Here is a 14,585-nt window from a genome sequence, read left to right on the forward strand (position 1 = left end):
CTTCAAGACTCAGTTCCTGACCTAGAGGTTAGCTACTTCCAGCCCCACCCCTCTTCCTTCATGACCTTGGGTCAGTGCCACACAGAGTCAGCTGTTACGTAGAATTTGGGTCCAAGGGAGAGAGCAAGGGTATAAACTAAGATTCAGGGAGCTAAGGCACAGTCTAGCCCCTCACACAGAGTGTTCAAACCAGTTGTTATGAAAACTGTGTGCCACTTCTCCTTGCTCCTCCCAACGGATGAGGGGATAGCATAGCTGAGCAGGAATCAGTCAGAAAACCCAAGGACTCTTTCATTCAAAGGACATGGGGCCCTGTAAGTCCTTGGCCCAGGGCAGGAGGCAAACAACCCTAGAGGCAGGGGGAGAGGCGTGACAGTGGAGGCCAGGAAAAGCAAGTCATGGGGGGGCAGGGTGGCGCCACCTGCTGTTTCACAGGGGAAAGAAGAGTCAAGGGAGAGCTAGGCTCTGTCATTCTCCACGGTGGTAATGGCCCTGCCATGCCTAAGAGAAGGGGCTGTCAGTTTGGCAGGCCTGGGATGGGTGTGCCGGTGGTTGAGTGTGCCAGGACACTGGCTCGCCACTTTAGCAGTCCTGATTCCCAAAGAAGGAAAGCAAGGAAAAGCTGGTAGTGCCCCTGTGGATGAGGGGTAGAGGGTGCCTTCACAGGCTCCTCAGTAATAGAGGTCAGAGGAGCAGGCAGGGGACCCATACCCCTGAAGACCAAGGCAGCCGGCTCGAATTAGAAGGGTTCAGAACAGTGGATGCTTGGATCAAAGCAGGCAAGCCAGGGTTTGGGGAAAGGGAAGAAAGTTATGTCTCCCACCCTCCAACTCTGCAGGGATTGTAGGGGAGACTTGTCTCTCTCACCGCAGCCCTGTCTCCAGTAACCCCCTCCTCCAGATGTTGTAAGTGTTCTCTATCCTATCCCATCCCAACCCAAAGCCACAAGGTTAGTCCTCCACACAAGACTTTCTTTGCCCCATCTCTAGGGTCCAGCTCCTAAGGCAGCCCTCTCTGATCCTCCAAATCCCTCTTAAAGAGAGATCTAGAGGGAAACCAAGGTACTGCTCAGACAGGGTGGGAAGGCTGAAGAAGACCTATCTACCCAGGTGTTGAGGGGTAACACCTCCATACTGTCCATCACTGGGTCCCTCTCCCTTTCCCACCCCAGCCTGCCTTGTCCTTTCCAAGATCTCCCACTCCTGCCAGACCTTGTCTCTGGGGAGCCCTGGCTGGGGAGGGAGTGGAGCAGGCTGGAAGAACCCAAAAAGTTCTCAAGTTCTGACCAAGAAGACTACAGTTGGAGCCAAGCAGCAGAAGTTTCAGGCACGTGGGTTCTATGGACAAGGCTCAAGCATCAGTTTCATCTTCAAAGAATGAGGTTCCTTGTGGCTTCTTGGCCCAACGTGGGGGCTCACACTTTTGTGGGTGGTTTATCTTCTGCCTTGGAGCCAGGCAACCCATTCTCTGTATTGTCGTTCCCTGAAGAACTCACAAGGCATTCCTTCCTGGAGAGGGAGAGAGGAGTCGAGGAGCAGACTGAGAGGGATGAATATATTGTGGAATGGGCCCAACCCTTTGCCTTCTACAGAGGTAAGATAGCAAGGTCATTATGGGCATAGGTTATGGTACAGGTCACCCAACCTCCCTGTTCTTCAATTTCCTCATGTAGAAAGCAAATGTAACAATAATACCTTCTTTGTGGGGTTGCTGGAAGAGTTAAGTAAGCATTTGCAATGGTGTCTGGCACATATAGTCTTCAGGAAAGCTGGCCCTCACCCAGTCATCTCTACACAGCGGGGGCAAAGTGTGCCAGCTGCTGTTCCCAGGGATCAGTGCCAAGGGGAAGACAAATCAGGGTCATTTCCAGTCTGTAACACCCATTGAGTAGGGTCAAGGCCAGCAAGGAATACACCAAGGGCAAAGTGCTCCTTCTCCAGGGCCCCACCAGACCCTTCCTCTCTGAGCTCTCTTGGAGAGAGAGAAGAAGGAGAGCCATAGAAAGGTGCAGGGGAGGGAGTGGGTTTGGCTACAAGTCTGGTCAGATGGTGATGGGATGGAGCAAAAAGGAAGTTGGTTAGATGGGAAGACATCCTATAGGGTCTTCACAAGTCCCTACTCCAACTGCACTTTTCTTGTTGTTGGTTGTCATCAAGTAGGCTCTGACTCCTGGTGACCCCAGGTACAAAATAATAAACCATGATTAGTATCTTGCCTGACTGAGTCCATTATTACCTTCCAACCTAGGGGCATTATCTTTGAGTGCTCTATCAGACAATATTCTCTTGTCACCCCTAGGGTTTTCATTAACTATTTTTCTGAAATAGATTGTTAGATCTTTCATCCCAGTCTATTTTAATTTAGAAGCTTCACTGAAACCCATCCACCATGGGTGACCCTAATGGCATTTGAAATATTAGTGACATAGTTCCAGCATTATGGCAACACACAAGCCACTGCAGCATGACAAACTGACAGATGAGTGGTGACCAATGGTCACTTTGCTTCTGGAAACTTGATAAATATGTCATCCCTGTTGCTGTTGTTAAGTGCTGTCAAGTCAGTTCCAACTCATAGTGATCATGTATAGGGTTTCTGAGGAGCAGCTAGTAGGTTTGAACCACTGACCCTGCAATTCAAACCAACCTTTCAGTCTAGTGCGTATCCTACAGCACCACACCAGGAGTCCCTTGTTGTTGTTGTTGTTACTGATATTGTTAAGTGCTGTAGAGTCGGTTCCAACTCACATATAGGGTTTCCGAGGAGCAGCTGGTGAGCTTGAACCACCAATCTTGCTGTTCAAATGGCCTTGCAACCCAGCGCATTAACCCACAGCACCACACCAGGACTCCATGTCATCCCTAGTCTAATTCAAATCTTAATAATAATAATGAACAGACAGAGGTCTACGGCATACCTCTAAAGCAAATCCTGAAATCAGCTGAACTAAGATATAGGTCCCCTGCATATTACTGATCCACTTAACTGTGCTCTCACATAGTCCGTAAGTCTTTACTGAGAAATCGCTGAAGAAAGATGAGGCTTTCTGCTCCCATAAAGATTTACAGCCTCCGAAACCCTGTACACAGTTGCTTTGAGTCAGAACCAACTCCATGGCATGTAACCACCAATTAATTATATCTACAGAGATTCTGTCTCCAAATGAGGTCACATTTTGAGGTTCTGAGTAGACATGAATTTTAGGGGACTCTAATTAGAAATCTGAAAATTAAATTATCCTGAATTTAGAGTAAGCTCTAAGTCCAATGGCTGATGTCTTTGTAAGAAAAGAAGAGAGCAAGAGGTTTTGGAGACGATGACCACATGAAGATGAAAGTAGAGAGTGGAGTGACGCAGCTACAAGCCAAGGAACATCAAAGATAGCCAAGAGCCACTATAAGCTAGGAAGAGGTAAGATGGTATTCATCCCTAGATCCTACAGAGGGAGTGTGGAACCTTGTGTTTAGACTTCTATCCTCCACTGTTGGGGACCACAAGCAAGCACTGAGATGCTGAGGCCCTGTGTAATGAACGAAAATCCAACACGAAGGCCCCACTCAGGATTGCTAGCCAGGGACCCTGAGGGCCAAAGAAGTGACCTCCTGGTGTCCCAGGTTCACATGGACCCTGAGGACCAAGGAAGTGTCCTCCAGACATCCCGGGTTCATTGGTTTTTGCGAACTCACTGGTGGGCTATCTCTGTATAATTTTCTTTGGTCTTATTATTCATTCTATGCTTCTAACTCCAGTAATTGTAGCTTCTGAGAAAATGGTTTCTTATGTGCCTCTCTTAATGTCTCCACTGTGTTGGCAGTGCATAGGGTCCTGGGAACAAATCTCTCTGAGGAACAAACTCTGGCCACCTGGCAAGCATGTCCAAACTGTTCTTTATCAAATTATTCAGTTATGTTTGATATTAACTTAATACATGAGCCCTGGATACCCATGGACAAATATTAAAACAAAAACCTCTTCTAAAGCTGAGGCCGTAAAAGTTCCAAAGGCAGGTTTGCTGGGATTCCACAAAGAGCTCTGGAGACAATCCGCCCAAGGAATTCACTCAAAGTAGATTGGCGAATTCCAGAGTATTGTTCAAAGAATAATAGTGACAACCTCCTCAAATCATCCCCAGGTGTAAACCATTAACCCAGACCTCCTCCTTCCTCCTGAAAGCTTAAGCCAGGTAGCTGAAACAGCTTGACTCCCTTCAGACCTTTTAAATCCTTTTCACCTTTACCCATTAGAGATTAAGCGCTATAGGTATGTTAATTAGCCTCGAGAAACCTCAAGTCGTTTCCTTAGGATTTGAGCCAAAAAAGTAATTTATAACAGTTTGCTTGAATTTTTGGAAAATTAAGAATGTTAAATTAAGACAATTTGCGATGTATATTTTAGAATTTAAGGAGCTCTGGTAGCGTAGTGGTTACGAATTGGGCTGTGAGCCACAAGGTCAGCAGTTCGAAACTACCAGCTGTTCCGCGGGAGAAAGATGTTCTGCTCCCGTAAAGATTTCCAGCCTAGGAAACCCTGTACAGGGTCGCTATGAGTTGGAACCGACTCCACGGCACATAACAACAACAACAACAATTTTAGAATTTGTTCCTGTAAATCATTGTGTCCTGTTTTGAGTGATTAATCACATTTCATTTCTGTACCCTGTCTTAATAATCCCCTTCTTCCTTTGTGTAAAATCCCTCCCTGAAATAAAAGATGGACGCAGATTGAATCCTGAATGCATTACTGCCTGCAGGGCCATGATGCCTGCAATCCAGGTTCTGCCTGCCAGTTTTGCATCCACTCTGGTCTCGGAGTGTCTCCTTTTTTTCCTCTCGTTGTGTCTTTGTGTATATTCTTTCTCTATCTCTTTTGCCGCCAGATCTCCCTACTTCGTGAACCAAACTTACCTGTCGAGGCAGGTCCCCGACACTCCACAACTATGAGATAAAAAATTTCTGCTGTTTAAAGCCACCAACTTGTGGTAATTTGTTTCAGCACAAATTAATACAATAGCCCCATATGTCACCTGCTTCTGAACACTTGCAACATTGTACACCTCTTTGCTGGAACCAAATCCTTCTATCTTGCGTTACAGCTATAGTGTACACATCTTCCTTAAGGACAAAATCTCATTTCTTCTAGAATTTCCTACAGCACCTGGAACAGTGCCTTGCACACAGTACCTTAAAAATAGCCATTGAATGAATTAATGAACCTAATGAGTCAGTAGGGTGCAGTAGCAACAGGTTAAGTTTTAAAGGTATTGTTCTCTCTGTAGCAATCTCCTGACCCACCAGTACCTGATCAAGAAAATGTTAAACATGGCTTGTTCTTGATGAACCTAAGGTGGATCCCAATAATCACTGTTTCCTTTTCAAAGTGATTTAAGTTATATGTTCAATAGTTTGTTCTCCAACTTTGCTATCAACAGTAACACTGGTTATTAAAGACAGAATTTGGTCCAGCTCAATGTTTCAGGTCTCTCTCAAACTCTCCAGGTCCCTCTCAAGTTTTCCAAGAACCTCATAACCTCTGGCCATGGTGCACTGAGACACCATGAGTACTTTTCCTCAGTCAGTACCTGAGATGCTCTTCCCTTAACATCCCATTCCAGGCCTTCAGCCTCCTTTCCCTCTCACCAGTGTAATTTCTTCCCCTTCTAGCTTAATTCCCTCATCTTGACAGAGCAGAATCAAGCATATAGGAGCCAAGATGTTCTCCTAACCCTTTTGCATCTCATTGTTGCTATCATCCTCTGTTCCAATGACAAGCCTGTCTCATCTCAGCTTTCTTGCTCGGAACACAACTCCAAATGCCTTTTCCTCCCTCTGATTTTGCAAGAATCACCACCTCCTACTTTGAAACCTGTGTGACACTATTCTGGCAGTTCTAGGGAAGAAATTGCACCCTCTGTACCTCACCCCATCTCTTCTTCCCCCTTCTCTTAAAATGTCTATTTTTATAACTGGACTTATCCTAGAGTTTCATGGGAGGTCATATTGGCTTTTTTTTTTTTTTTTTTTTTGTCTGCCCCATTTGAATTTTCAGAATTTTATACTAAGAGACTTCCATATTCTCAGAAGGGTCTTCCTTTTTGTAGTTTCTGTACATGGAATTTTATAAATCCTTTCATAGACTTTAGGCTTGGGTGGGAGAAATGGAAAGAAAGGGGCTAATAGAATGGGAAGGAAAAAAGTGAGATGAAGAAGAAGAAGTGGATTGTGGGGTTCATGATCCATTCATTTAATAAATATGAGGGGCTTCAGAAACTTTGTGAAAAAAATTCCATTATCTTTTCATTCCAGTGTTCCACAAGCAGGTTAAAGCCCCCTCATACACACTGGAAGAATGAAGGAGGTGAGGTGAGGAGAAACTCTGTGAGATGTTTTCAGGGATAAGAAAGAAAGTGGTAGAATTAGGACAAGAGGGTAGGATGAGAGAGAGGTGAGGATTAAAGATAATGAGGAGAATAACAGGAAATAGGTGAAGAGGATGCTGGGAACACTCCTGAGATAAGAGTGGATGGTGGGTTACAGGGAGGATAGAAGCTTGCTACGATAGCCAACTCACTTTTTCTCTCGAGTCTTCTTGAGGATGAAGGTGATGAGCTTCTTGAGGAGTAGGATGAAGACAAGGAGCCCAATGACTCCACCCACGACCGCCAGGATGATGACTGTCACTGTGTTGTCCACTTCCTCCACTGGATAGCCAGAGTAGGGAGAGGAAGAAGAAGACAAGAGAGTAGGAGTCACCTGGAGTTGAGTACCATGACCATACCAAGGCTGTGCAGCCTCCAATCTGATACAACTCTCTGGCATCTGGGACATGTCCACCCTCCCTAGGCCTTATAGCATGGTGTCCATTAGGCTAAGATACAACATCCTATCACCCTCTCCACAAACACCCTCCCACAGACACATACACAAGTTCTGAAATAGTACAGACTCAGGGCCCACAGGACCCCTATTTAGTCATGAATTAGCCCCCAAGCCACCATGTGAGAATTTCATTGCATCTTTCAAAGTCTGTTTTGCCAGTGCAGAAAACAATGAAGAATCACTCTGTGATATGGAGGGAGGACTTTGGCATCAGCTAGGCCTGTTACTAGCTGGTAACCTTGGGCAGGTCTCAATTTCCTCATCTAAAAACTGAGCTCCTTTTTCCCAAACCTTCCCCACCCATACTTCCCCATCTCCAAGAGAACAATTCCATCCTTCCAATTGATCCAACCCAAAATTGGCATCATCCTTGATTCCTTCCTTTTTCTCAAACCCCATATCAATCCACCACAGAAATTGATGGCTCTTGTTTTGTTGTTAAGTGCTGTCTAGTCAGTTCCAACCCACAGCAATCCTATATAGGGTTTCCAAGAAGCGGTTGGTGAGCTTGAACCGCCAACCTTGTGGTTCAAATGGCCTTTGCAGTCCCAATGGCTGTAATGTAAAAAAATAAATCTGGATCTGACCGCTCACTATTCCCCTCACCTAAGCTATCACTGGATGTCTCTAGTCACTTCCTAACTGGTATCCCCACTTGGATGATTATCTCCATTCTTCGCACAGCAGCCAGAGTGAGCCTGCTACAGCACTAACACCTCTGCTCAGAATCCTCCATTGGTTCTCATTTCATTCATGCTTACAAGATCCCCACACAACTTGGTCCTATCTGACCCATCTCTTACTACTCAACCTGCTCCCGCCATATTGGCCTCCTCATTATACCTCAGACATCTTCTTCAGGGCCTTTTTGCTTGCTGTCCCTTCAGCCTGAAAAATCTTCCCAAAGATATATCCTCATGGCTTCCTCTGACCTCATTCAAATGTTCTCACTCTATGCTACTTTTTCTAGTGAGTTCTTTCCTAGTCACCCTGCTGGAACCCCATTTCCTTTACCTTTATTTTTTTACATAAAACCAAAACCATTAAGTTGATTCTGACTCCTAGCAATTCCATGTGTGTCATGGAGTATGATAAGAGTAAGACTGTGATCCATTGAGTTTTCGGTGGCTGACTTTTCAGAAGATTTTTCACCAGGCCTTTCATCCAAGGTATTCTAGATTCAAATCCACTTGAACCATCAGCCTTTCGGTTTATAGCTGAGTATTAACTGTTTGTATCTCTCAGGGACTACATTTTTTCTCCTAGTACTTACCCTGCTCTATTATATAATGTAATTTTCTTATTTATTTTGATTATTACATCTTTCCTTCCCACCTCAACTAGAAGATAATTTCCATGAGGCAGAAATTTGCCTGTCAGCATCTAGAAAAATGTCTGCCACATAATAGGTGCTCAGTAAATATTTTTTGAGTAGATGGATGAAGTCACCTACAAAAATGTGGAGAAGACTCACCTCAAATGGACTTTATAAGGAACCAAGGAACTAAGGTGAATGAGAGCTCCTAACCCAGACCTTGGCATTCACAAATGTTGGCTCTCTTCCATCTTCTTCTCCCTCCCAAGAAGGCTAAGCACCAAGTAAGTTGGCAGAAGCCCAGACAGAAGAGGTGCCACTGTAAGTGGACTTGATTCAGACCACTCTAGGCTTAGAGTAAGCTGCCCAGATGGCCTCCAGGTCTGTCCTTGTTGTTGTTAAGTGCCATCGAGCTGGTTCCGAATCTTAGAGACCTTGTATAGGGTTTCCAAGGAGTGGCTGTTGAGTTTAACCACCGGCCTTACAATTCAAACTGACCTTGGAGTTCAGCACATTAACCCACAACCCCACACCAGGATTCCCAAAAGTATTCTATCCTTAGCAAGGTCAAAACCAAACCCATGATGTCTCCCTCAACAGGTATTACCCATCATCCAGGAGAACAGTGAGTCCCCAGGGACATACAAAATGCAACAGAACCAAAATCCTTCACCCTTTCTCTCTGCTTCTGTACCTGCCTACCCTTCTAGGTTCCTCTGCTCCAAGAAGCCCAATCGAACTTCTCCTTGTTATCAGCTCCCCTTCCATAAGTCCCTTCAGCATTTAAGGTCCTTATCATATCCACTCTCATTGTCTAATGATTCCATCTGTGTCTGGAATCACCCAAGTAGAATATAAGCTCCCAGAGGGCACAGCCATCTCTTGTTCAATCTCTATTTTTCTGTGCCTTTCCTTGTGTATTATTATGATCTGCCTTTATTTCAGTTATGTGTTTACCTGCATTCTGCTTTATCCTAAATGGTAATCTCCTCAAAGAAAAACATGATATATCATTCATTGAATTTTGACATTCAATCAACATTTGTTAAAGGAGTACACAAAATAGTAATAATAATCAGAATAGATAAAGAGAGTTTTAATAGTCATGAAAAACACCTCCAATAACTTCTTTAATTCTTACAACAACCTGAGGAGAATACAACCATATTCCTATTTTTTAGATGAGAAAAAATGAGAAGCTAAGTGGATTCACACCACCACTCATCTGTCAGCTTGTCATACTGTGGTGGCTTGCATGTTTCTGTGATTCTGAAAGCTATGCCTCCAGTATTTTAAATACCAGTAGGGTCACCCACAGTGGACAGGTTTCAGCTGAGCTTCCAGATGAAGACAGACTAGGAAGAAGGAGAAATGAACTACTTTAGAATATTTAATCACTGAAAACCTTATGAATAACAGTGAAACATTATAAGCACCAGAATATTGAATATTGAAACATGTTGAAGAGCACCAGAATATTGGCCGATATAGTACTGGAAGATGAGCCCCTCAGGTTGGAAAGCACTCAAAATAAGACAGGGGAAGAGCTGCCTCCTCAAAGTAGAGTTGATAGTGATGATGCAAATGGAGTTAAGTCTTCGGGACCTTCGGTTGCTGATGGGGCACAACTCAAGATAAAGAGAAACAGCTATAGATATCCATTAATAATTGGAATATGGAATTCACAAAATATGAATCTAAGAAAACTGAAATTGTAAAAAATGAAATAGAACACAAAAACATTGATAGCCTAGGCATTAGTGAGCTGAAATGGCTATTTTGACTCTGACAATCATATGGTTTACTAAGCTAGGAATGACAAATTGAAGAGGAATGGCTTTGTATTCATTATCAAAAAGAACATATCAAGATCAGTCAAGGAGTATAACACTGTCTGTGATAGGACAATATCCATATGCCTAAAAGGAAGACCCGTTAACACCACTATTATTCAAATTTACACACCAACCACCAAAGCCAGTGATGATGAAATTGAGTAATTCTACCAACTTCTTCAGTCTGAAATTGATCAAACATGCACTCAAGATGTATTGATAATTACTGGTAATTGGAATGTAAGGTTGGAAACAAAAAGGAAGAATCAGTGGTTGGAAACTATGGCCTTGGTGATAGAAATAATGTTGGATATTCCACGACAGAAGTTTGTAAGACCAATGACTTGTTCATCACAAATACCTTTTTTAAACAACATAAAAGATGATGTTGACAACACATGGCCTCACCAGATGGAATACACAGAAATCAAATTGACTACATCTGTGACAAGAGATGGTGGGAAAGACCATCAACTACTCATGTGCAAGTTCAGGCTGACATCCACAAGAGCCAACATAGGACCATAAACATATCCCACCTGAATTTAAAGATTTGATGCATTAGACACTAGAAACCAGATACCAGAAAAGTTGTGGGATGACATCAAGAACATCATACAGGAAGAAAGCAAAATCTCATTTAAAAGACAAGAAAGAAGGAAAAGACCAAAATGGCTATCAGAAGAGACTCTGAAACTTACTCTCCAGCATAGAGATGCTAAAGCAAATGGAATAAATGAGGAGGTAAAAGAGCAGAATAGAAAATGTCAAAAAACAGTTCAAGAAGACAAAATCAAATATTATAACAAAATGTGAAAAGACCTGGAGTTAGAAAACCAAGCAGGAAGACCAAGCTTAGCATTTCTCAAGTTGAGGGAACTGAAGAATCAATTCAAGCCTCCACTGCAATACTGAATGATTTTACAGGCAAAATACTAAATGAAGCAGAAAGAATCAAAAGAAGATGGAAAGAATACAGTCATTGTGCCAAAAGGAAATAATCTATTTTCAACCACTTCAAGACGTAGCATATGATCAAGAGCCAATGGTACTGAAGGAAGAAGTCCAAGGGGCACTAAAGACATTGGCAAAGAACAGGGCTCTCTGAATTGGCAGAATACAAATTAAAATCTTTCAACAAACTGATGCAGCACTGGAGACACTCACTTATTTATGCCAAGAAATTTGGAAGACAACTACCTAGCCAACTGATTGGAAGAGATCCATATTTGTACCCATTCCAAAGAGAGGTGACCCAACGAAATGCGGAAATCATCTGACAATATCATTAATGTCCCATGCAAGTGAAATTTTGCAAGTGATCGTTCAAAAACAGGTGCAAGCATACATTGACAGAGAACTTCCAGAGGTTCAAGCCAGATTCAGAAGAAGATGTAGAACAAGGGATATTGCTGCAGACATCAGATGGATCTTGGATGAAAGCAGAGAATACCAGAAAGATGTTTACCTGTGCTTTATTGATACACAAAAGATTTCAATTGTGTGGATCATAAAAATGTATGTACAGCATTGCGGAAAATGTATTCCACAACACTTAACTGTGCTCATCAGGAACCTGTACACAGACCAAGAGGCAGTTGTTCAAACAGAACAGGGAACACTGAGTGGTTTAAAATTAAGAAAGGTGTGTGACAGGGTTATATTCTTTCACCACACTTATTCAATCTGTATGCTGAAGCATATAATCCGAGAAACTGGATTATCTGAAGAGTGTGGCATCAGCATTGGAGGAAGACTCATTAAAAACCTGCGATATGCAGATGATACAACCTTGCTTGCTGAAAGTAAAGAGGACTTAAAACGCTTACTGATGAAATCAAAGACCACAGCCTTCAGTATGGGTTGCACCTCAACATAAGAAAACCTAACCAATAAATAACATCCATATATATGGAGAAAGGATTGAAGTTGTCAAAGACTTCATTTTTCTCAGATCAACCATCAACACTCATGGAAGTAGCAGTCAAGAAATCAAACAACGTATTGCATTAGGCAAATTTGCTGCATAAGATATCTTTAAAGTGCTGAAGAGCAAAGATGTCAGTTTGAGAAGTAACGTGCGCCTGACCCAAACCATGGTATTTTCAATAACCTCATGAAAGTTGGACAATGAATAAGAAAGACCACAGAAAAATTGATGCATTTGAGGTATGTATGAAATTGGAGGAGAATATTAAAAGTACCACAGACTGCCAAAAGAACAAACCAATCTGTGTAGGAAGGAGTACAGCCAGAATGCTCCCTGAAAGCCAAGATGGCCAGACTTCGTCTCTCATACTTCAGACATACTGTCAGGAGGGACCAATCCCAGGAGAAGAATATCATGTATGCTAAAGTGGAGGGTCTGAGAAAAAGAGGAAGACTCCCAACGAGATGGATTAGCACAATGGCAGAAGTGATGGGTTCAAATGTAGCAATGATTGTGAGGTTGGCACACGACCGGACAGGATTTCATTCTGTTGTACATAGGGTCACTGTGAGTCAGTACTGACCTGATGGCAGTTAACAACAACAGCAAGTGGATTCACAAACTATCAAGTAACAGAACAAGCATTCAAATTGATTTCTTCTAGCCTCTAGATGAGATTTCTATAGTTCTTGAAAACACAAAGTGAAAGAAAGCACCAACATGTCAGTTTTTACATTTCACTTTAACACTGAATTGGCACCCCTTCTGAATCTTCCCACCCCACTGCCCTTGTCCCAGTCCCTACTGCATACGTTTGTCAACGACTTGGAGGAAGATGGCAGCCTGGTGCTGAAGATTGTACTCCTTGGGGTTCCTCACATGACAGGTGTATATGCCAGTGTCCATAAATTCCACATCCTTCAGCAGAATGGAAATGTTGTTCACCTTCTCCTTAGTGGAACCCTCCAGAGTGATACGGTCATCATTTTTCAATTTTACCTTGGGGTTAGACTTCTCATTCTTGACAGTCCCATCTATGAGCTGGGGAGGAGAAAAAAAGACGATCAAGAAAGAATCAAGGTCCTCAAAGGTCAGGAGCATCACTCCAGCTCACTACTTGGGTATCCCCCAATCCAGAACCCAGAAAAGCCCACATCTGAAGTGCTTCCTCCCTCTTAGTTCCTCTTTCAGCATCAATGGCTCTCTTTGTCTATCCTAAATCTTGCTTGCTGAAAGCTAAACCTGTTTCTTTTAATCAGGGTAAAAAATAGACAGCAGAAAAAATGACCATTTTAACCATCTTGAGTTTCCAATTCAGTGGTATGACTTCTATTCAAAATGCTCTGCAACCATCCCAAACAGAACTCTATCCATTATGCAATGATATCCCATTTCTCCTCTCCTCCCCACACGCCCTCCCTCCCCCAGTTCCTAGTGACTACTACTTTCTGTCTCTATGCATTTGTCTATTCTAGGTATTTCATGTAAGTGTTGCCATACAATAGTTCTCCTTTTGTGTCTACTGTACTTCACTCAGCCTAATGTTTTCATGGTTGGACTATATTGGAGCCATCTATCAGGATTTCATTTCTATTTACGGCTGCACAATATTCCATTGTATGCATGCTCCACATTTTGTTTATCTGTTGGTGGACATTTGAGGTGTTTCCACCTTTGGACTTTTGTGAATAATACAACAATAAATATTGGTGTGACAGTACTTTTTTGAGTTCCCTGCTTTCATGTCTTTTGTTTGTATATCCTAAACCCATTTCCTTTTATTCAAGTCTTCATGGCATGTAGCACACCTGTTATTGCTTGCTTCATAAAAGTCTTTTATGTAACAACTTCTACAAATACCACATTCATTTCCGTCTCTTCCCACTCAACCTTTCCTGGCACCCTGTCCTTTGTCCATCTGAATCAGGGGTGGGGAATCTTTTTTCTGCCACAATTTGTAACATCATTCACAGGACATACAAAATTATCAAATTAAAACTTAGCTTGCTATATTTGGCCAAACGTTTCATTAACTCATCCCTAATGTAATGGCTGGAACTACAGTTGGCTTGGCAGAGCCAGACCAAGTGATTTAGCAGGCCTTATATGACCCGCAGGCCGGATGTTCCCTGCTCCTGAATTTCATGAGGACCTGGATCATTTCCTACAACCCTATCCATAATCAGCCTCTGAGTTCAGTGTTTAATTATACAGAGTTGGTATCGGTGGTTTTCTTGTGTTAGTCTCTGGTCCCCTGCTGGATTCAGAGTGAGTATGGGATCTATCCATTCTCCACTCATGCCCCTTAGTGCAGTCAGTGGTGCTACAAATCTCTTGTTTTTCTCTAGTTTTCTCTAGCTTCTTCTCTCCTTTCTTTCCTCATTTAGACTCTTCACTTATTCCCTTTCTCATTCATTCCCTTTCTCCAAGGACCCACTGGGTGAGCATTCTCTGTCTCCCCTATTTTAAAAAAGAGGGCTAAATAATTTGTACACAAGCGCTTCAAGTTCCAGGCATTTCTTAAGAACAGACAGAGGACTCTAGCCAAGAATTCCATCCAATAGACCCCAAACTCTAGCAACATCATACTGGGAAAGTATCACATCCCTCTCCACCACCCCACCCCACCC

At 42.9% G+C, this 14,585-nt stretch overlaps 1 protein-coding gene across 1 annotated transcript in view; it reads right to left on the reverse strand.

Moving 5' to 3' along the window:
• Nucleotides 1–1,414: 1,414 nt before the first annotated feature.
• SCN4B (sodium channel, voltage-gated, type IV, beta subunit) overlaps nt 1,415–14,585 on the reverse strand; it is a 14,530-nt gene continuing 1,359 nt past the window's right edge. Inside the window, exons 3-5 of the mRNA XM_006833985.1 lie at nt 12,768–12,996; nt 6,568–6,697; nt 1,415–1,508 (exon numbers count right to left, since the gene is read on the reverse strand). Coding sequence (XP_006834048.1) covers nt 1,415–1,508; nt 6,568–6,697; nt 12,768–12,996 — 453 coding nt within the window. The remainder of the gene's footprint in view (nt 1,509–6,567; nt 6,698–12,767; nt 12,997–14,585) is intronic.

This window comes from Chrysochloris asiatica, unplaced genomic scaffold, assembly GCF_000296735.1.
Source record: "Chrysochloris asiatica unplaced genomic scaffold, ChrAsi1.0 scaffold00008, whole genome shotgun sequence".
NCBI classification, from domain to species: domain Eukaryota; kingdom Metazoa; phylum Chordata; class Mammalia; order Afrosoricida; family Chrysochloridae; genus Chrysochloris; species Chrysochloris asiatica.